Source organism: Spermophilus citellus (assembly GCF_964194105.1).
Source record: "Spermophilus citellus genome assembly, chromosome: 3".
Lineage (NCBI taxonomy): Eukaryota > Metazoa > Chordata > Mammalia > Rodentia > Sciuridae > Spermophilus > Spermophilus citellus.
This window is the reverse complement of record NC_138184.1, coordinates 202,251,152-202,273,545: the sequence shown is the minus strand read 5'-3', so window position 1 is coordinate 202,273,545 and position 22,394 is coordinate 202,251,152. Positions and strand designations below refer to the sequence as shown.

The following is a 22,394-nucleotide window of genomic DNA, read 5'->3' as shown; positions in this document are numbered from 1 at the left end:
TTTAGATTGGAAGTAAAAGACAAGACCGATGAACTACGTTTGCTTAATGATACACTAGCAAGTGAACAGAAAAAATCAAGAGAGCTCCAGTGGGCCTTAGAGAAGGAAAAAGCCAAATTGGGATGCAATGAAGAGAGAGATAAAGAACAACTTGAGGTATTCTCTTTGCCCTTCTATTTTTGGAAAATCTAAACTCTTGAGATTTTTCTCTGTCTAAAATGTCAACCTTAATCGCTGGGATTGTGGCTCAGTGGTAGAGCGCTTGCCTAGCACGTGTGAGGCACTGAGTTCAAACCTCAGCACCACGTAAAAATAAATAAATAAAGGTATTCTGTCCCTCTATAACTAAAAAGATATTTTTAAAAAAATGACAACCTTAGACTCTTGTATGTGTTGAATATTGTTGTAATGTTATCTAAACTGAATTATGAGGAAATGTTAATGGTACGATAAATTTTTGTTACATCCAAGGAAGCAGACAGATTGCTCTGCTGCACCATATTTTTGGGATATGAATTAGTACACACACATTTTGATAAATAGGGCAGTTATGTCGGTTTAATACTAAAGTAGTTTTTTGGTTCCTGTTTCCTCTTAAAGAAGGGTAAAAAGAATACTTTCCTGGTACCAGGAGCCCTTCTGTTATACTTCAAGAAGATTTAAAATGAACATTGGGGGCTGGAGCTGGGGCTGGGGCTCATGTGGTAGAGTGCTCACCTAGCATGCGTGAGGCACTGGATTCGATTATCAGCACCACATAAAAAAAATAAAACAAAGGTATTGTGTCCACCTATAAATATATATAAATATATTTTTAAAAAACTAAAAAAAGAACAACATTAGGCTTTCTTAGAAACTTATTCATACAGAAGTACTTAACAATAAAAAAACACTATTAATATAGTGAAACTGTGAAGCAAAAACACATTTTTAAAGGTTGTTATTTGGAGAAATGTTCCCTGCTTCATATTTAACTATATTTATATTTATAATATTTAAGATTAAAAGTGTTATTATTTTACCAAACTTTTTCGGGGGGGGGTGCATTGTAACAACAATAGTGAGATTCATTATGCCACATTTGTACATGTACATAACATAATTTGATCAGTCTTATTCCCCAGTAGCTCCCCTTTCACCCTCCTCTTCTCCTCTGACTCCCTTCCTCTACTGGTCTGCCTTCTATTATTTTTTTTTAATTAGTACATTATAATTGTATGTAAAAGTGAGATTCATTGTGTTATATATGTACATGAACAGAGCATAATTGATTAGATTTCATTCCCCAGTACTTCTCTATGGCCTCCCTTTCTCTCTCCATCTTGATGCCTTTCTTCTACTGGTCTTCTTTCTGTTTTCATGAGATTCCTTCCCCCCTGCCCCCTCTCCTCCTGTCTCTCTAGCTTCCACAAATGAGAGAAAATTTAATAAACTGAACGAAAGTTTTATTTTCTATTACCAAATACTACCAATTTAATATTAATAAAGGTGTAATCATGTACTTACAAAGCTTTTTGGGGGGGGGGGGAGTGGGGGATGCTGGGGATCAAACCCAGAGCCTTGTATATGCAAGGCAAGTATTCCACAACTGAGCTACATTCCCAGCCACTACAAACATTTTTAATGAATCAAGTTATTTGATTTTTCTCTCACAAGGACTTGAAATTTTCACTTGAGGATCAAAAACAGAGAAATATTCAACTAAACCTACTTTTGGAAGAGCAGAGACAACTACTAAATGAATCACAGCAGAAAACAGAATCACAGAGAATGCTATATGATGCCCAATTATCAGAAGTACAAGGCCGAAACTTGGAGCTTCAAGTACTTCTTGAGTCTGAAAAAATTCGAATTCAAGAAATGAGTAGTATTTTAGATAGGGAACGGCAGTTCCATGCACAGCTACACAGCAGTGACAGTAGTGGGCAGCTTCGGTCATCATTACCCTCAGATGACCTACTTATAGAGCTACAGAAACAGCTGGAGGAAAAACACCGTCGTATAGTAGAGTTGTTAAATGAAACTGAAAAATACAAACTGGATTCTTTGCAAATGAGACAGCAAATGGAAAAAGATAGACAGGTTCACAGGAAGACGTTGCAGACAGAACAGGAAGCCAATACTGAGGGGCAGAAAAAAATGCGTGAGCTCCAGTCCAAAGTTGAAGATCTTCAGCGCCAGCTGGAGGAGAAGAGGCAACAAGTTTATAAGTTAGACCTTGAAGGAAAGCGATTGCAGGGAATTATGCTGGAATTCCAGACGCAAGAACTAGAACGAGAAGAAAAACGAAGTAGACGAATTCTATATCAGAATCTTAATGAGGTAAATTGACACTTTGTTTCTTTTTAAATATATTTTAAGTTATTTGAGCAAGTTACTTGCCCTTTGAGCAAAAACTTTTGATATTGATTAAAGTATTTAAATAGTTAAGTGAAAATTATTCAAAATTAATTCTATAAACCTTATTTGGAATATAAACAATAATTGTGCTCCCTCTTAAGAAAGAATATGAAACACTATATGTTTATAATTATTGTTTTATTTTATCCAAAATCACCAGCCAACCACCTGGAGCTTAACTAATGATCGAACAAGGAATTGGGTTCTTCAACAGAAAATAGAAGGAGAGACAAAAGAATCAAATTACCCTGAAATGAATGGAGGAGAAACTGGTTATAACCATGAATTAGAAATGCTCAGACAAAAGCTTCAACTTGTGGCTTCAAAACTGCACCATCTAGCCCAGAAAGCCTCTAATAGGTTAGACTTTTCTGCCTTATCTTCAGAAATGGCATTCTTAGACAGGCTAGGTAGACTCTGTCCCTTATGAATAGGTAGCCAAGAGTAGAGAATTAAAATTTTAAAGATGATGCATAATTACATTAGGAAACATCATTCTTTAAAAATAGCCCATATGTCTGAAAATACCTTAACACTTAACCCAGGAAAAGAGAACACTTAGCCTAAGGAACAAGTGATAAGCAAAGCAGTGTGTCCCCTAATCTGTGGTGTTTGTGTTAGTAACATCCCTGAGGAGGTCTGTATTGACTTTGTCTTTTCTTTGAAGACTACAGTTTGAAACAGCAGATGATGAAGCTTTCATTTGGGCACAGGAAACTATTGATGAAATTACTTTACAACTACAGAAATTAACTCACCAACCAGGTGAAGAGGTAAGACTTTTAATTAAAACTCTGTAAAATATAAACAGCAAAGATTTAATAGAAATTATGAATCATGGGGCTGAAGTTGTGGCTCAGTTGTAGAGAGCTTGCCTAGCATATGTAAGACACTGGGTTTGATTCTCAGCACAGCATGTAAATGAATGAATAAAATAAAGATCCATCAACATCTTAAAAATATATATATGAATCATTTGAAACTGGCAGTATATGCTATATAAGCATTTTGATCTTTTATTAAATTTTAAATATAACATTTGCCAAGTTACATTGGCCTCTTTTTAAGAGACCAGGCTTTTTGAAAGAGCAGTCTGAGATGTACCCTCACCACTCCATAAAACCACCTGCAGAATCCTACCAGTGTCTTCACAAGTGACTAATCTGGTAAATCTCCTCACTCCCTTTCTTTCTTGACTTTGTAGAATTTGACATTTTCAGTGTCTTCCACCTTCTTGAACCCTTCTCTTTTCTTGCCTTTTATGTCAGTATTTTTTCATCTGCTTCTTTATCGGTTTCTTTCATACATTCCTCTTCTGTCATTTTTCATGTTTTTATCTATTCATGTTTATCATTCCCATAGCCTGAGTGCTCACTAGACTTACCAAGTGATAATATATTTTATATTGAGCACCTACTATATGCCATGTACTATACTAAGTCCTAGGGATACAATGAACAAATTTGACAGAAATCTTACCCTCATTGAAGATTATTGTCAAGTAGACAGTAGCTCCATTATAGACCTTTGACCTGGACTCCAAGTCCATTTAATTATTAACACCTTTTCTTTAAGAAGTATACCCCAGGGCTGGGGTTGTGGCTCAGTAGAGGAGCACTTGCCTAGTGCTGTGCAAGGCCCTGTGTTCAATCCTCAGCACCACATAAAAATAATAAAACAAAGGTATTGTGTCCAACTACAACTAAAAACTAAATATTAAAAAAAAGAAGAACTATACCCAATAGTGTCTTAGGAAATTCCCAGGCTCATTCCAAATTGAACATCTTCCCTTTCTCCCTCATACCCTAGACCCCCTTTCTGGTCATGGCATCACCCAGTATAAAACCCAAGTCACCGTGCACTGTTTTCCTTCACCCTTGACCTGTACATCTAAGCAGTCACTAAGTTCTATGTCTTCTACCTCCTTAAATATCCATCCCATTTGCCCGGGGCTGGGGATGTGGCTCAAGGGGTAACACAAGCATGAAGCGTGGGGCACTGGGTTCAATCCTTAGCACCACATAAAAATAAAATAAAATAAAGATGTTGTGTCCACTGAAAACTAAAAAAATAAATATTAAAAACTTCTCTCCCTCCCTCCCTTCCTCCTCCCCCCTCCCCCTCCCCTCCTCCTCCTCCTTCTTCTTTTCTCTATCTCTCTCTCTGTCTCTCTTTCTCTCTCTCTCTGGAGGAGTTTGCCTAACACTTGGATATTGTGTCTACCCTAATTTACTTTACTGTGCACATAGCTACCAAAGGAACTTTGTGGCAAGCTCCTGATGAAAGCCTTTCATGGCTCACAAAGACTCTCCATTGCTCTCATTTATGTCTGTTATTCATAAGTGAAGCAGCTTTTACTCTCTAGCCTTACCAAGCAATTTACAGCTCCCTAAAAGCAATATACTCTTGCATAAACCTTTGAGCTTTTATATGTGCCTTTCCTTCTGTTTACTAGATTTTTTTCTTGCTTGCTAAATTTCTATGATTTAACCAAGCAACAGTTTGTGAAATCTGTTGCTTTCAGTGCCTCAACACACTTTCACATATATTTGTGCTTGTGTGATCTTACATCCATTTTATTTTTTCAGCCTACCTTAGTATTACCAGGTACTTCTGGGTGTTCATTGACTGAAAGACTACTCAGACAAAATACTGAACTGACAGGATATATCAGCCAACTGACTGAAGAAAAGAATAATTTGAGGAATGTGGTCGTGAAGATGGAAGAGCAGTTGAGGCGCTGTCAACAGACAGGAACTGGTGGAGATTATGTACGTCATTTTCAGAAGCAGTGCCAAGTTATAATTTCTGCTATCTAATTTTGAATGTAAAAGCATCAGGTCAGATGTGTAGGAGGATCTGTGGAAATTTTTATAGGGATGACTGTAATATTAATAGCTATTATTTTGTTGAGGGAGCTGTCTCTGTACCAGACTCTGAGAAAACTGACCTAAAGTCATAATCCAGTCTATGTCTATGAATGTCCAAAGACAGATACAGTATTGACTGTCAGCAGACATGTGTAGAGAAATGTTCAAACGTGAATCCTCACTGTTGTCTTCATTATTTACCACTTACTGTGTTTATGACTCAAGTGGAAGATGCTTTGAAATTATATATTTCAGTTTGATAAACCACTCTGGGAATTTAAATATTTCCATTTTTTTAAAACCTACAGAATAAATTGCTGGTTGGTTTCTATAATTACCCAGTATAAAAATAGGAAGAAACGGTAAGACAAGCATACAGTCAAATGGATGATAACATCTCTTCATGGCTTCCATAGGAAACCACTTCCCTTCTTTGTACTGGGTTATTTTTTTTCTTTATAATCTCCACTTCTCTAGTAAGGGCTCCACATTTGGACCCCCGTGTCCATCTCTTAAGTCTCTCAACATTTTTAGTGAAAGCTCTGCTAGATCTGATAAACCTTTTCTGTGGCTAGGCTTTCACCTTTTACTTTTAGGGGTAAAGCTAATCTACTCAGCAAAATGACCATATACTTGGAGTTAGTAAATATTTTTTAATGCCAGCTGAAATTGACTTTGAGGATGAAAACTAAGACTAGATATCCATGATAGGGATACTTTTAATATCTTTAATTCAGCTTTTTCTTCAGAGATGTGTTCTTTATGTAAGTAGTTGGGCACAGTGGCACACACCTATAATGCTAGTAATTCAGAGACTGAGACAAGAGGATTACAAGTTTGAGACCATCCTCAGCATCTTAGACCCTGTCTGAAAACAAAATATAAAGGGCTAGGGACATGATTAAAGTGGTAGAGTGCCTCTGGGTTCAAGCCCTGGTACCACCAACAAGGGCAGGAAATTATGTAAGTAGGCTGTTGTTTCTTCAGTCTTCTAGGTTTTTATTCTGTGGTGATGCCAACCTTGAAGCCATTATTGCTTCTGAAAAAGAAATATGGAACAGAGAAAAATCAGCTCTTCAGAAAACCTTAAAAAAAAAGGAAGCTGAGGTATATAAACTGAAAGCTGAACTGAGAAATGACACTTTACTTCAGAATCTGAACACTGATTCTGAAAATGTCTCATTAAAGGTAGGTGACATCTTCCTTCTAATGAGAGTCCTCCATTTTTGCCTTTTTTCATCTCTCTGCCCTTACCCAAACAGACTAAAGAAATGTGGGTGGCGCTCAGGTTGTCTCTGGAGGCCATTCAGTGTGTTGTGATTGCAAGGTCTCTAGCATGTCACAGAATGTTTGTGAAGAGGCATGCCTCTTCTGGGAGGACTGGTAACAGGTTAAGCTCAATTAATTGTCACGGTGTCAACACCCAGAGCTGGTTGTCCTTCCGCCCACAGTTTCTATCTCAATAGACAAATAGTACTGTTGTCTTTTCAATTCCTCACAAACATACTGCTACCGTCAGTGTAAGAACATTGTGCCCTAAGATGGGAAGCCCTTGGAGTAGCCTCTCCAATGTGTAGAGATTAATATTGTAGTAAAACTACCTTAATCACTTAATGTAAAATCCAAAATAAAGAGAAAGAAAAGTATTAGGAATACTTATTCTGATTATGGAGTAAACACAAATTTATGACTCATACAGTAACAGAATAATTGGCTTATTTAAAAAACTAAATAGATGAGTGACCACAATAATAAAATAGCTCCATGAAATTTTAATTCTCAGATGAAAAGGATAGCTCTATACATAAGAAAACACAAATGATAATAGGAACACAAAAAAATTTACTATAATATCATGAACAGGAGCTAAAACTCAAACTAAAACCATAACTATAAGGTTAGTATTTACACACCATTGACTACAAAGTGGCAAAGTTATAATGGTTAAAGTTACATTAACCTTCAACTTTGCTGATGAAGCTAAAAACAGTACCTGCCATCCTACAACTGCTTTTTTTTTTTTTTTAATCTAGGTAATAATCATCCCCTAGAGAACAATTTGAATTTGAACAATTATTTTTTATTGGTTGTTCACAACATTACAAAGCTCTTGACATATCATATTTCATACATTAGAATCAAGTGGGTTATGAACTCCCATTTTTACCCCAAATACAGATTGCAGAATCACATCGGTTACACATCACATTTTTACATACTGCCATATTAGTGACTGTTGTATTCTGCTACCTTTCCTAACCTCTACTATCCCCCTTCCCCTCCCCTCCCATCTTCTCTCTCTACCCCATCTACTGTAATTCATTTCCCTCCATGTTTGTTATCCCATTCCCCCCATAACCTCTTATATGTAATTTTGTATAACAATGAGGGGCTCCCTCCATTTCCATGTGATTTCCCTTTTTTTCTCCCTTTCCCTCCCACCTCATGACTCTGTTTAATGTTAATCTTTTCTTCCTGCTCTTCCTCCCTGTTCTGTTCTTAGTTGTTCTCATTATATCAAAGAAGACATTTGGTATTTGTTTTTTAGGAATTGGCTAGCTTCACTAAGCATAATCTGCTCTAGTGCCATCCATTTCCCTGCAAATTCCATGATTTTGTCATTTTTTAGTGCTGCGTAATACTCCATGGTGTATAAATGCCACATTTTTTTTATCCATTCATCTATTGAAGGGCATCTGGGTTGATTCCACAGTCTAGCAATTGTGAATTGTGCTGCTATGAACATCGATGTGGCAGTATCCCTGTAGTGTGCTCTTTTAAGGTCTTCAGGAAATAGTCCGAGAAGGGCAATAGCTGGGTCAAATGGTGGTTCCATTCCCAGCTTTCCCAGGAATCTCCATACTGCTTTCCAAATTGGCCGCAACCGTTTGCAGTCCCACCAGCAGTGTACAAGAGTACCCTTTTCCCCACAACCTCGCCAGCACTCATTGTTGTTTGACTTCATCATGGCTGCCAATCTTACTGGGGTGAGGTGGTATCTTAGGGTGGTTTTGATTTGCATTTCCTTGACTGCTAGAGATGGTGAGCATTTTTTCATGTACTTATTGATTGATTGTATGTCCTCCTCTGTGAAGTGTTTGCTCATGTCCTTGGCCCATTTGTTGATTGGGTTATTTGTTTTCTTATTGTCTAATTTTTTGAGTTCTTTGTATACTCTGGATATTAGGGCTCTATCTGAAGTGTGAGGAGTAAAAATTTGTTCCCAGGATGTAGGCTCCCTATTTACCTCTCTTATTGTTTCTCTTGCTGAGAAAAAACTTTTCAGTTTAAGAAACTCCCATTTGTTGATTCTTGTTATTAACTCTTGTGATATGGGTGTCCTATTAAGGAATTTGGAGCCCGACCCCACAATCTGTAGATAGGAGCCTACTTTTTCTTCTATCAGACAGAGAGTCTCTGATTTGATATCTAGCTCCTTGATCCACTTTGAGTTGACTTTTGTGCATGGTGAGAGGAGGGGATTCAGTTTCATTTTGTTGCATATGGATTTCCAGTTTTCCCAACACCATTTGTTGAAGATGCTATCCTTTCTCCATTGCATGTTTTTAGCTCCTTTATCAAATATAAGATAGTTGTAGCTTTGTGGATTAGTCTCTGGGTCCTCTATTCTGTACCATTGGTCCACCTGCCTGTTCTGGTACCAGTACCATGCTGTTTTTATTACTATTGCTCTGTAATATAGTTTGAAATCTGGTATCGCTATACCACCTGATTCACACTTCCTGCTTAGAATTATTTTTGCTATTCTGGGTCTTTTATTTTTCCATATGAATTTCACGATTGCTTTATCTATTTCTACAAGAAATGCCATTGGGATTTTGATTGGCATTGCATTAAACCTATAGAGAACTTTTGATGATGTTAGTTTGATGTTAGTTTGATGATTTTGATGATGTTAGTTCTGCCTATCCATGAACAAGGTATATTTTTCCATCTTCTAAGATCCTCTTCTATTTCTCTCTTTAGGGTTCTGTAGTTTTCATTGTATAGGTCTTTCACCTCTTTTGTTAGGTTGATTCCCAAGTATTTTATTTTTTTTTGAGGATATTGTGAATGGAGTGTTTTTCCTCATTTCCGTTTCAGAAGTTTTGTCGCTGATATACAGATATGCCTTTGATTTATGTGTGTTGATTTTATATCCTGCCACTTTGCTGAATTCATTTATTAGTTCTAGTAGTTTTTTTGTAGACCCTTTTGGGTCTTCTAGGTATAGAATCATGTCATCCACAAATAGTGATAATTTAAGTTCTTCTTTTCCTATTTTTATGCCTTTAATTTCTTTCGTCTGTCTAATTGCTCTGGCCACTGTTTCGAGAACTATATTGAATAGAAGTGGTGATAGGGGGCATCCCTGTCTTGTTCCAGATTTTAGAGGGAATGCCTTCAATTTTTCTCCATTCAGAATGATGCTAGCCTGAGGCCTAGCATAGATAGCTTTTACAATGTCGAGGTAAGTTCCTGTTATCCCTAGTTTTTCTAATGTTTTGAACATAAAGGGATGCTGTACTTTGTCAAATGCTTTTTCTGCGTCTTTCGAGATGATCATATGGTTCTTTAAGTCTATTGATGTGGTGAGTAACATTTATTGATTTCCGTATATTGAACCATCCTTGCATCCCAGGGATGAATCCTACTTGATCATGGTGCACAATTTTTTTGATGTGCCTTTGTATCCAATTCGCCAGAATTTTATTGAGGATTTTTGCATCTAGGTTCATCAGAGATATTGGTCTGTAGTTTTCTTTCTTTGAGGTGTCTTTGGTTTCGGAATCAGGGTGATGTTGGCCTCATAGAATGAATTTGGCAGAGCTCCCTCTTTTTCTATTTCCTGAAATAACTTGAAAAGTATTGGTATTAATTCTTCTTTAAAGGTTTTGTAAAACTCTGCTGTATACCCATCTGGTCCTGGGCTTTTCTTGGTTGGAAGTCTTTTGATTGCTTCTTCTTTTTCATCTATTGATATTGGTCTGTTTAAGTTGTGAGTATCCTCCTGACTCAGTCTGGGAATTTATCGATGTCTTCACTATCTTCTATTTTATTGGAATATAGGTTTTCAAAATAATTTCTAATTGTCTTCTGTATTTCTGAAGTGTCTGTTGTAATATTGCCTTTTTCATCCCGTATGTTAGTAATTTGAGTTCTCTCTCTTCTTCTCTTCGTTAGCATGGCTAGGGGTCTGTCGATCTTATTTATTTTTTCAAAGAACCAACTTTTTGTTTTGTTAATTTTTTCAATAGTTTCTTTTGTTTCAATTTCATTGATTTCTGCTCTGATTTTAATTAATTCTTGCCTTCTGCTACATTTGCTGTTGTTTTGCTCTTCCTTTTCTAGGGCTTTGAGATGAAGTGTGAGCTCAGTTATTTGTTGGTTTTTCCTTTTTTTGAGGAATGACCACCAGGCGATGAATTTCCCTCTTAAAACTGCTTTCATTGTGTCCCATAGATTCCGATATGTTGTGTCTGTATTTTCATTTATCTCTAAGAATTTTTTGATTTCCTCCTTTATGTCTTCTGTAACCCATTGATCATTCAGTAACGTATTGTTCATTGTCCATGTGATGTAGGATTTTTCCTTCCTTCTTTTATCATTGATTTCCAGTTTCATTCCATTATGATCTGATAAAGTGCATGGTATTATCTCTACCCCTTTATATTTACTGAGGGTTGCCCTATGGCATAATATATGATCTATTTTTGAGAAGGTTCCATGTGCTGCTGAGAAAAAAGTATATCCACTTGATGATGGTTGATATATTCTATAAATGTCAGTTAAGTCTAGGTTATTGATTGTGATATTGAGGTCAATAGTTTCTTTATTCAACTTTTGTTTGGAGGATCTGTCCAATAGTGAGAGAGATGTGTTGAAGTCACCCATAATTATTGTATTGTGGTCTATTTGATTCTTGAACTTGAGGAGAGTTTGTTTTATGAACGTCGCAGTGCCATTATTTGGTGCATAAATATTGATAATTGTTATGTCTTGTTGGTGAATGGTTCCTTTTAACAGTATATAATGTCCTTCCTTATCCCTTTTGATTAACTTAGTCTTGAAGATGATTTTATTCGATATGAGAATGGCCACCCCTGCTTGCTTACGAGGACCATGTGCGTGGTATATTTTTTCCCAACCTTTTACCTTGAGCCTGTGTATGTCTTTTCCAATCAGATGTGTCTCCTGGAGGCAGCATATTGTTGGATTTGTTTTTTTAATCCATGTTACCAGCCTATGTCGCTTTATTGGAGAGTTTAAGCCATTAACGTTTAGAGTTACTATTGATATATGGTTTGTACTTCCATCCATGTTTCATTATTTATCCTTTTTTTAAAAAAAAATTTAGTTTGTTTCTCCATGATTATCTTTCCCCCGTCCTCTGTCTTTACCGAGGCACTTCCCGCTGATGGTTTTGGTTATTGTTTTTCATTTCTTCCTCATGCAGAGTTTTGCTCAAGACGCTTTGCAATGCTGGTTTTCTGGCTACAAATTCTTTTAGCTTTCGTTTATCATGAAAGATTTTTATTTTGTTGTCATATCTGAAGCTTAATTTTGCTGGATACAGAATTCTTGGTTGGCATCCATTGTCTTTCAGTGTTTGAAATACGTTGTTCCAGGATCTTCTCGCTTTCAGCGTCTGTGATGAAAAATCCGTTGTTAACCTTATTGGTTTACCCCTAAATGTAATCTGCCTCTTTTCTCTTGTAGCTTTTAATATTTTCTCTTTGTTCTGTATATTGGATATCTTCATAACAATGTGTCTTGGTGTTGGTCTACTGTGATTTTGTGTGCTCGGTGTCCTGTATGCATCTACAATTTGTATATCTGTTTCCTTTTTTATTTCTGGAAAGTTTTCTGTAATTATTTCATTCAGCAAGTTACTCATTCCCTTGGCATGAATCTCTATGCCTTCCTCTATCCCGATGACTCGTAAGTTTGGTTTTTTTAAGTTATCCCAAATCTCTTGGATGTTTTTCTCGTGATTTTTTACCAGCCTATCTGAGTTGGCTAGACTCTTTTCAAGATGATATATTTTGTCTTCATTATCTGACGTTCTGGCTTCTACTTGCTCCACTCTGTTAGTGATACTCTCGATTGAGTTTTTAATTTGGTTTATCATTTCCTTCATTTCTAGAATTATTGTTTGATTTTTTTTATAATCTCTATCTCCTGATAAAGATGCTTAACTTCTTCTTTTATCTGTTTATGTAATTCATTTTCAATGTGATCTTTAAGGTTCCTTTCCATCTGTCTAAGGTGTTCCTTGAGTTCTTTATATGGCCATTTTTCTGATGACTCCAGTTCCTCCTGAATATTTAGGCTGTCCTTCATTGTTTGTACTCCTTTTCTTCCTTGCTTTTTTATGCTCATGATACTTCTTGTTCTGTTTGACTGCTGAGTTACTGTTTACTCTTATAAATTTATTTGATGCTTGGGAGGAGAGGTATTAGAAGGGAAGGGAAGAAGTCACTAAAGAGAGTGAGTGTAGGCAGGTAGAATTCAAGAAAGGGGGAATAAGAAAATTGAAAAGAAATGAAAAGACAAAAGAAAAAAGTGAAAAGAAAAAACAAAAAAATAAAAATTTAAAACCAAAAAAAAATTATAATGATAATAAACAAATGGAAATTAAAGTTTAAGAAATAATAGTAATAATAATAGAATAAAAAGAATTAAAAAATTGAAACCATTAATAAGAAAGTTGAAGAGCAACAACAACATCAACAACAAAAAGTGAAAATAAAATTTAAAAAAATACCAATAATAATCATTAAAATAATAATAATAATAATAATAATATTAAATGCAGTCATAGAGCTCAATTAACTTCTCTTCCAGTAGGTGGGAACTGGGCCAGGCTTCTCTTCTTTATGGGTGGGAACCAATCACTGTTCCTCAGCTCTTCTTCCCAGACTGTGCAAGTCTCCAATCCTGAGTGCCTAGGGCCTTCTCTTGTGGTTCCTCAAGCCAGGCCCCTCTCACCTGTGAAGCTCGCCACAATACTGGCTACACGCCGGGTCTGCTGCTCCTGGGAGCCCTGTTTCCATGGATGCCTGGGCACACCCTTTCTGTTTGCCTCCCTCAGACCCTAAGTTTGTAGGGCTTGGGGCTGAGGACCCCCAGCGAATTTGTTTGCCCTCAGGTAGCAACTCCCCTGGTAGCTGGTGCAAGGGACCTCTGTTGTCAGCAGAGGGATACCCTGGGTCTGACTATCCTGCTCAGTTGGCTTTTACCTCTGTGAGTTCAGGTGGGCCGACTAGTTATTTCAGCGGGATCATTAGTGCTGAGTCACGAGAAGCAGGCGAACCAGAACTAGAATGCAGCCCAATCCGGGCTCGGTGTGTTCTGAGAGGGGCAGACTGTTCGCCCGGGATCCCCTTCAGCTCAACAGTGCCTAGTGGTCCTGAGTGAACAGTATTTTGACAGTTTACTTCTCCCTATGCTCGCGCAGCTGAAGGGGTTAGAGACTTGATCTCTCCGCGTCCGCCGCCATGTTGGATCACTTAGATTTTAAATTGTCACTCATCTTATCAGCTGTTTCATTTAACTCGGCAGCTCACTCGCACGGTGAAGAGTCTGCTCTATGGTGCTCCGCGGGAGGTGGCGGCGGCGCGGTGGCGGCTCAGCTGTGGCCTTCGGGACACCCGGGGAGGGGGTGCGGGCTGGGGGAGGGGAGGCGGCGCCTCGGGGCCGCGCAGGCCGGTACCAGACACGCGGGAGAGCAGGTGGGGTGGGGGAAAGAAATTGGGATCTAGATTTAGGGACTGAGCATGGGAGGAGAGACAGCTGGGGAGAAGCAAAGCGGAAAGACGGAGAGGAGAAGGAGAAGGGGCCGAGGGAGCCGGGCAGCTCGGGCTGCAGCCTTACTGCTCGCACTGAAGTCGTGGTGGACTCACTCCACCTTGGCTGGAGTCGTGGCGGATTCACTCCACCTAGGCCCCTTTCTTGACACGGTGCTGGGTCTTTGTTGACAGATCTCCTTTAATGATCTTTACCTCATCTTTTCAGACGCGGCGGCGCGGAGCACCATCTTCCCCTCTCAACATCTGAATGACTTCTTAATAATGACTTTATGTTCTTCCCTTCTTTAAATGTAGAGGACTTATGGTAAATACTTGAGGGCAGAAAGTTTTCGAAAAGCTCTCATTTATCAGAAGAAATACCTGCTGCAATTATTGGGCGAATTCCAAGAATGTGAGGATGCCACCATAACGCTGCTTGCCCGGATGGGGGGTCAGCCAGCCTTCACCAATCTGGAGTTCATCAGCCGCCCAAAGGGCTTATCCAGATTTCGTTCAGCTGTCAGAGTGTCCATTGCAATTTCACGGTAAAGTTTTTGAAAGAAAATTGATTTTATTCAGAGACCCTCTAAAGGGATATTTGTCCTGTAATTCTAGCTACTCAGAAGGCTAAGGCAGGAGCATTGCAAGTTTGAGGCCAGTCTCAGCAACCTATTGAGACACTATGTCAAAATAAAAAGCAAAAGAGGTTGGGGATATGGCTCAGTGGTAGAGCAGTTCTGGATTTAATCTCCAGTACCATAGGGAGGGAAAAAAAAAAAGTTTGTATAGTATTTCTTTGCCATCCCTAAAATATAAATTTCTCTCTGGGTTTTCATCCTTTTAGCAAGGACTCTTTATTCTGTACTGTGTAAATATACCCTTTGGAAAGGGCCTGCTTAGGTACATGCAGCTGGTGACTCAAGCTGGCATATCCAGTCCAATTGTCATTTTTTAATTTGAATAGACCCATGAACTAGCTTATACATACATAGACATAAGAGAGATCATAAAAAGGAAAAGTTTTTTTTGAAAAATCACACCTCAGGCCGGCATACATCTGTCTTCCTTTCCTACTAAAATAATCTGTTTTTTACCCAACTCTGGAAAGCCCTGTTCTACCTCTGCATTCAAGTCCAAGGTTGGCCTTCAGGGATTCTGCTAGTGCTTTTGTCACTCTTTTCCTAGTAGTTACAAGCTAGGAACTTCGGCATTCATTCCATATGTGGTTGAAACTACCTTGTAGTCATGAACCACTACTGTCCTCTTAACTAGTAGATAAGATAATCAGGGGCTGGGGCTGAGGCTCAGTGGTAGGGCGCTTGGCTAGCATGTGTGAGGCACTGGGTTTGATCCCCAGCACCACATAAAAATAAAGGTTTGTGTCCATCTACAACTAAAAAAATAAAATAAATTTTAAAAAGATCACTCAGACACTTAGGCTTCTCCATGTGTACCCTCCTTTTTATTTCTCTGAAACTCAGCAGAGTCCCAAAGGAATTTTGTTTCTTAAAGTAGTTCTTGCCAGGTCACATTTGATGCTTCTTCAAAGGATTTTGCTCTTTTTTTTTTCTTCTGAAAAATATGAGTTTTGCTTTTGTTTCTGTGTTTTTAAACTGGAAACTTGAGTTTCCTTAGTTCCAAATGTCAGTTCACAAATGAAAAAAATGGGACAAGGAGGGGTTATAAACCCACTAGGGACAATTAGCCTGGTCTCTCTATTGCACCCATGCTGGCTCTCTAAAAACAGCTCAAGTCTGGCCTGTTTGTCTTCCACTGTGCCTGCCTCTTCTTCTTATTGTAGTCTCACACTCCAGTTTCTCCTTTCCCACTTCTCATTCCCAACGTCACCTTGTGTCTGGCAAACAAAGGGTAAGCACTGGCAGATACATTGATGAAAAAGATGTAATACCTGCCTAAAATCCAAAGACAGCTCACTTTCTGTTGGGGAAGGGCCATATACACAGAACTTAGGAGACACTCATGTGAAGTCTCAGGAGTTAGACAAGTCATTTTGATTAGAGGAATTTGGGGAGACTTATATTTTGACTCTCTTAAAATTGAGTCTTGAAACAGACTGGTTCCACAGTGTGCTCTCACCTTCAGAATTATGATCCTGACAGAGCCCTGGCACTCCAGAAAGCTCTCTAAGCCAAGATGGGCCATGCAGCAAACCTAATGCAGCTATATGATGACATTAATACCCCCATTCATTTAAAGCCAGCATTGTTTTTTGTTCCTGGTCACATGGCCTCACCCATCCTCCAGCTTTCCCAGCTCCCTCTTATGGGTCCTTTTATTCTTTTTTCCTCTCATCTACCTTTCATCCACTATTCTGTTTCCTGCAGCTACTTTCTTTCTGTGTATTTTTTGCCCTCCATCTCTTCCTGTCTCATTAATCTGTAAAGCTAGAACCTGATTCTGGCAACACCAAAGACCTCTGCTTCCCCTTGAAAATGAGGTGAGGGGAGCTTACAACTGTGTTCTTCTGTTCCAGTTAATTTTGCCATCAACCCAAGTGCATGTACATAGTTTTGGATTAGGAAATTGTGATTATGTTGAAATCTGATCTGTGTTCATATTTAAATGATTTTTGTAGACGGTATATTTTATGATCTTTATAGATATGCTGTGATGTCTTATCTTGGAATCTTTTTTTTAGAATGAAAATTTTGGTTCAACGGTGGCAGCAAGTCACAGGTTCTGGTTCCACCAATGTTAACAGGGATGGCTTTGAACTGAATCCAGGTAAAGTCAAAATAGCATTTTTCTACATTTACAGCCCTCTAAAATTATTGAAAATTTAATATCTTCCAAATAGCAAATTCTGGAGCCAGTGTTTTCCAAAGATAAAGGACCTTATTACTAACAAGGCTAGGGACTTCATTGTTTTAAAGAGAATAAGAATTGCTGATTTTTATGGGCACTGGTCTACACTAAGCCCTGCTTTTTTCATATATTCTGCCAATTTGATGTAATCACAATTACTATTATTCTCACTTTACAGATGAAAAATTGAGCACTGGAAAACACATGGTATTTGTCCCAGATTACCCAGTAGTGCTGCCCAGTAGGGGCACTTAAGGCTCTGGGTTCAAGAGAGAATAGCTATTAGTCATGTAAAACGGTTATGGTTTGAAGTTTTCATGATCTAATAACACTCGAATCATTTGAGTTTACTACTACATTGTATAAAAATAAGAACAGTTAAAATTCCTTCTCTCTACACCTAGAATGAAGTAGAAAGAACATTAGGGCTTGAACATTTGGGATATAAGGATGAGGTCAAAAGCGGGAGAGCACAGAGTACAGAGAAAAGGGAAATTTCCATGAAAGTATTTTGAAATATAAATGCTTGCACTGAGAAATTTTTATCTGTGTCATACCAAAAATTAGCAAATCTTGATTGCATTTTTTTTCCTATAAAAGGAGAGTGGAGTCATAAAGGATCTGGTTACATTAGTCTAATTTTTCTTATCCACATTATCTTTTCCCCCAAATGATAACACATTCAGAAACCCTAAGATTGAGGTCTTTTAGAAATAAAATACTCCAATTCAGTAGTTTTTCTTTGAAGCATAGTTCAGATATCAGAAATACTCAATTTCAATAACAATATTGAAAGCTTAAGTTTTATCTGTACTGTTCTCTTCTTTAGCAAGAATAATTGAAAATTATTATTATAAGTAAGACAGCATGGTATAATACACTATATACACATGGTATAATACTGTTTTGTAGAAATGTTCAAGGGCTTGGTTTTTAGTTTTTGGTGTGTTTTGCTTTGTTTCTTAACATCTTGCATTACATTAAGGTGCTGAAAAGACTGACCCATTTTATCATTCTTCTGATGAACTAGAGCTAGATGGAGAACCAAGACATACAACTTACCGCTCAAGATCAGATCTGGATTCTCCTAGGTGCCTTTTACCATTTCAAAATAGGTAAGAATTAAATGTATTAATATTTAACAGAGAAAGATGGACACTGATAGGACTTTGGCAGATGGACGTCTTTAGTTGTAATTTGTTTAACCTATGGCCCAGAATCAAAGCTAGGTTTTAAATTTGTAAATGGTTTCTAAGGTTAACGGAAACAGAGCTGATCAAATGTTGCTTACCATATGCCATAGTTAGACATTGGAAAAAGTGTTGATTAAAATTGATAAGTCCCTGGCCGTTAGAGAAAATGTTAGTCTGCATGACAGATGCATTTTTACATATCCAACATTTACTGACAAACTGACAGGGTTTATACTTGGCATTTTCATGAAGCCCTAGCTTCTTTGAATTTATTGAAGACCAATTTCTTTCCCATCCCAAACTTAGAAGCATTGGGGATATAGATCATATAATATGTATGTGGCCTGCCTTTCGGGGGTGGGGGAGGAGGCAGGTGTGTAATGTGATTGCATTGTTTCTGGGTAATTTGGTATATGTACATTGCTTTTAATCCTTAGGTCTCCAGGCACCCTAGCTGATTTAAATCCTGGTTCCACAGCGTGCTCTCACCTTCAGAATTATGATCCTGATAGAGCCCTGGCAGATTATATCACTCGGCTAGAGGCACTACAAAGAAGACTTGGAACTGTACAGACAGGTGCTTAAGTTTAACCACTTATTGGTAGTGCCATAGTGCTAGACCCACAGCTCTCCTCATTTTGAAACTCCTTAACCCTCATTGTTTAGAATAAAATCTACTTCACTTACCAAGTTAGGTAAAGCTTAAACTGTGTAACCAGCAGCGCAACTAACTTTAGAGTATTCAAGACATGATTTATCACCTCAAATCCTGCCCACCCCCAAATAATTCCCCTACTACCTCTTCATTCAGTAGATTGCTCATAGAAAACACATGATTGAAGACTAATGTGGGAAGGTGCTCTGAGGTAATGCATGGTAGAAAGTGGTGAGGCATACAGATACTGGTGAGGAAGAGGATTGATCACTTAGTACAACCATTATCCCTACTACTGCCTGGTGCTTTTAAGAGTGATCCAAAAAAAAAAAATCCTAACAATGATCTTTTACTTTTCTTTCCTCAAAAACATACCTGAAGTGTCATACTTGATAACAGAAGTGGATTTTCTATTCATTATGAGAAAACTTCTTTACCCTGTCTTCCTTTAGTTCACTTCTGATCCAGAGATTTTGAATCATTTTAGTTTGAATTGTATTCAGTCTACTTTTACAGGGTTTTTTTAACTTTTATTAATGATTCTCTTTTCCTACTAGTCCCACAAACTGTGGACTAATATCAGATTGAGTTAGTAGTTATCTCTTCATTCATTCATTCAAAAAATTCATGTGTTTAACACAAGTAACTTGTAGTACTAGGAAACTCTCATTATTATAGTTGAAGTCTGTTTGTTGGTTAAAGGTTTGTTTTGTTTTAAGCATCCAAATTTCACAAGATCCAGAATCTGAAGACCAAAATATTTTTTAGGATATACTAAAAATATATAGAACTTCAACCTTTAGAACACTTTATATTAGCATGAGTCTTGATTCCTTGCTTTAGAACCACTCTTGATGACTTATAAGTATAGTCAAAATCTCTTTAAAAATCAGTTGAACTATAAATAAGACGTTTAAGGAACAAAGGGCATTTTTTCTGATGGAGAGTTAAGAGTAATCTTTTTGTTATCTATATCAGCTAATTTATATAGAACAATCTAATTTAAAATCATGCAAAATGTCTTGTTTTTCTCTTATAGGTTCAACTACTACATTTCATAGTGGTATGAGAAGATAATACTTTAAAAACATCAAAAGTTGAAGTGATTTTAAACAAATTCTCTTTTGTAAATCGAAGATTCTTTTGTGCTTTTATATTGTGAATATTTAATGGGACCAAAACAAACACAGCTTATGATTGTATCAGATCTCTTGCACATGAAAACAAACTGGAATTTGTACATACAAGCATTGTGTATGTATTCATGCACAATAATCACTAAATTACATGTATATTTGCAGAATATTAATTTAAATGATTAAATTATAAACCTTGTGTATTTATCAAATGGGTGAAAAGATTAAACTTTTGCCGATATGATACTGCTGAATGTGTAGCTTGCGGTGTCCTGCACTTTTCATTTAAGGCTACTGAAATTACATGTTTCTGCCTAATATATTTGCTACTGGTGATGAAGACAGAAGATATCACTTGTAGACACCTATTTTTGTATAATGGTAGAAGTTTTGAATTTTATGGGGTATTTTGTCAAAGCACTGAAAATAAAAATGACTTCACCATTTTCACCACACTGTATTTGAAACTTCTTCATTTTTAACTGAGCCATATAGTTCCTGGTGCATATCCTCATAAATTACTTATCTTAAATACGCAAGACCTTAGGATTCAAACAGAAAGTTGTCCTCATATAATTGTATATTAGGGTTTTCTATGAAGGTTTTCCCTCTGCCTTTCCATCAACTTATATCTAAGGATAATATTTCTTAAAAGCCATATTTATTCAATTACATTTGGTGTTACATGTATCTAATGGTATGTCTTTACAATCTGTGGCCCACTATGACACAAAAATCATTTAGCTCAAATAATCTAAATTTATTAATTAGATTTCAGCAGAATGAAATAGAATTCCTGCTGTCCAACACAATTCAGACTGGGAAGCTGTCACAGATGTTTCTTTATCTAGAGTGTTCCAATAACATGGCAACTCACTAAAACAGGAATTGTATTTGTTGCTGATGTCTGGAGGATTTTGATGTCCTATGATTTAGATCAACACAAATAAGCATAGTAATGAGTTGTACATTCTTGGAAGTTTCAATATTAGCAGCTGGGCTTCAGTATGAGGATTTCTAAACATAGCAAAAGTATCCTAAAACACCTAGTGGAAGTGGAGGAGAGTTGTGGGTAAGAACCAGAAGCTAAAATGATTGCCATTCAGGACTATTTTGTTGTAGACACATGACAAAAGCACATGGACATAAGGGGAGGGAGGGGAAAAGAGAGGAGGGAGCAAGAGGGATAGGAATGATGGTGGAATGAGTTAGACATCATTACCCTAAGTACATGTATAAGACATGAATGGTGTGAAAATACTTTGTGTATAACCAGTGTCTTGAAAAAATGTGTTCTACATGCGTAATATAAAATGAATTGCATTCTGCCATCATGTATAACAAATCAGAATAAATTTTAAAAAATTAAAAAAAGAGCAGATGGACAAGTACTTAGCAACAGCAGTTCTCAATAGTCTGTAGTTTAAAAACTAAATCTGCAGTGCTCCCCTAGCATACACAAGGCCCTAGTTTCAAGCCATAACACCATAAAGCAAAACTGAAGTCAAACTTCACTAACAGAGCAGCTTTGCCTAGGGTTCTTAACTTTTTTCTTTCTTAAGTTGTCAATGGACCTTTATTTTACATATTTATATGAGGTGCTAAGAATGAAACCCAGTGCCTCACACATGCTAGGCAAAGTGCTCTACCACTGAGCTCTACCCTGACCCACCAACTCATGCTTATTACATAGTTAATCCCAGCTCCTGACCACTGACAGGAGCACTGACATGGATCTCTTTAGCCGTCTGCCAAAGCTATCAATCCTGATTTTCAGAATGCTTTTAAAGACAATATATATATATATATATATATATATATATATATATATATATATACACACACACACACACACACACACACACACATACATATGATTCCAAAGAAAACCAATTATACACAAATAATTACTAAACTTTTCAAGTTGTGATATAGTACATATTAAAACATTAAAGTGTACTATAAGCCACCTATAATCCCAGCTGCCCAGATCCACCCACACCAAAACTACCCAGGATCCCTGCTCTCAGTGGTCCTGATTTACTCCTCCACAAGCAGGGCAGACACCACCAGAGTCTAGCCTTTGGTGCAGGACTTCCCCTTCCAACCAGCAGACTACCACAAGAGGTCAAGCCCAGCGGCCCAGACCCACCCATTCCAACTTAAGCAGGACCCAGATCCAGGATGTAGTAGCATTTATTGAGGACACCAGAAGGGTCTGGAAGCCCAACATCAAGGTGAGGTGAAGACATTCTGCACAGGTACAACAAAAATATAGAAAAGAAACTAACATCTCAGATCCACACTGCAAGAAAGGCAGACACATACAGACAACATAAAAAAACAAGGGAAGAAAGTGCCCCCAAACAAACCAGGATGCTATAATATCAGAACCCATAATATCAGTGAAGTTGATGAAATGTCAGAGAAGCAGTTCAGAGATTCATAATTAAAATAATCTTGGGCTGGGGATGTGGCTCAAGCGGTAGCGCGCTCGCCTGGCATGCGTGCGGCCCAGGTTT

General features: G+C 37.5%; 1 protein-coding gene across 1 annotated transcript in view; it reads left to right on the top strand.

Annotated features, from left to right (window-relative positions):
- The window catches only part of AKAP9 (A-kinase anchoring protein 9), a 142,540-nt gene extending 122,206 nt beyond the window's left edge, over positions 1-20,334 (top strand). Inside the window, exons 37-47 of the mRNA XM_081288423.1 lie at positions 6-156; positions 1,657-2,322; positions 2,561-2,760; positions 3,068-3,173; positions 4,989-5,171; positions 6,258-6,458; positions 14,378-14,607; positions 16,722-16,807; positions 17,874-18,003; positions 18,519-18,658; positions 19,776-20,334. Coding sequence (XP_081144549.1) covers positions 6-156; positions 1,657-2,322; positions 2,561-2,760; positions 3,068-3,173; positions 4,989-5,171; positions 6,258-6,458; positions 14,378-14,607; positions 16,722-16,807; positions 17,874-18,003; positions 18,519-18,658; positions 19,776-19,813 — 2,131 coding nt within the window. The 3' untranslated portion in view covers positions 19,814-20,334. The remainder of the gene's footprint in view (positions 1-5; positions 157-1,656; positions 2,323-2,560; positions 2,761-3,067; positions 3,174-4,988; positions 5,172-6,257; positions 6,459-14,377; positions 14,608-16,721; positions 16,808-17,873; positions 18,004-18,518; positions 18,659-19,775) is intronic.
- Positions 20,335-22,394: the final 2,060 nt, after the last annotated feature.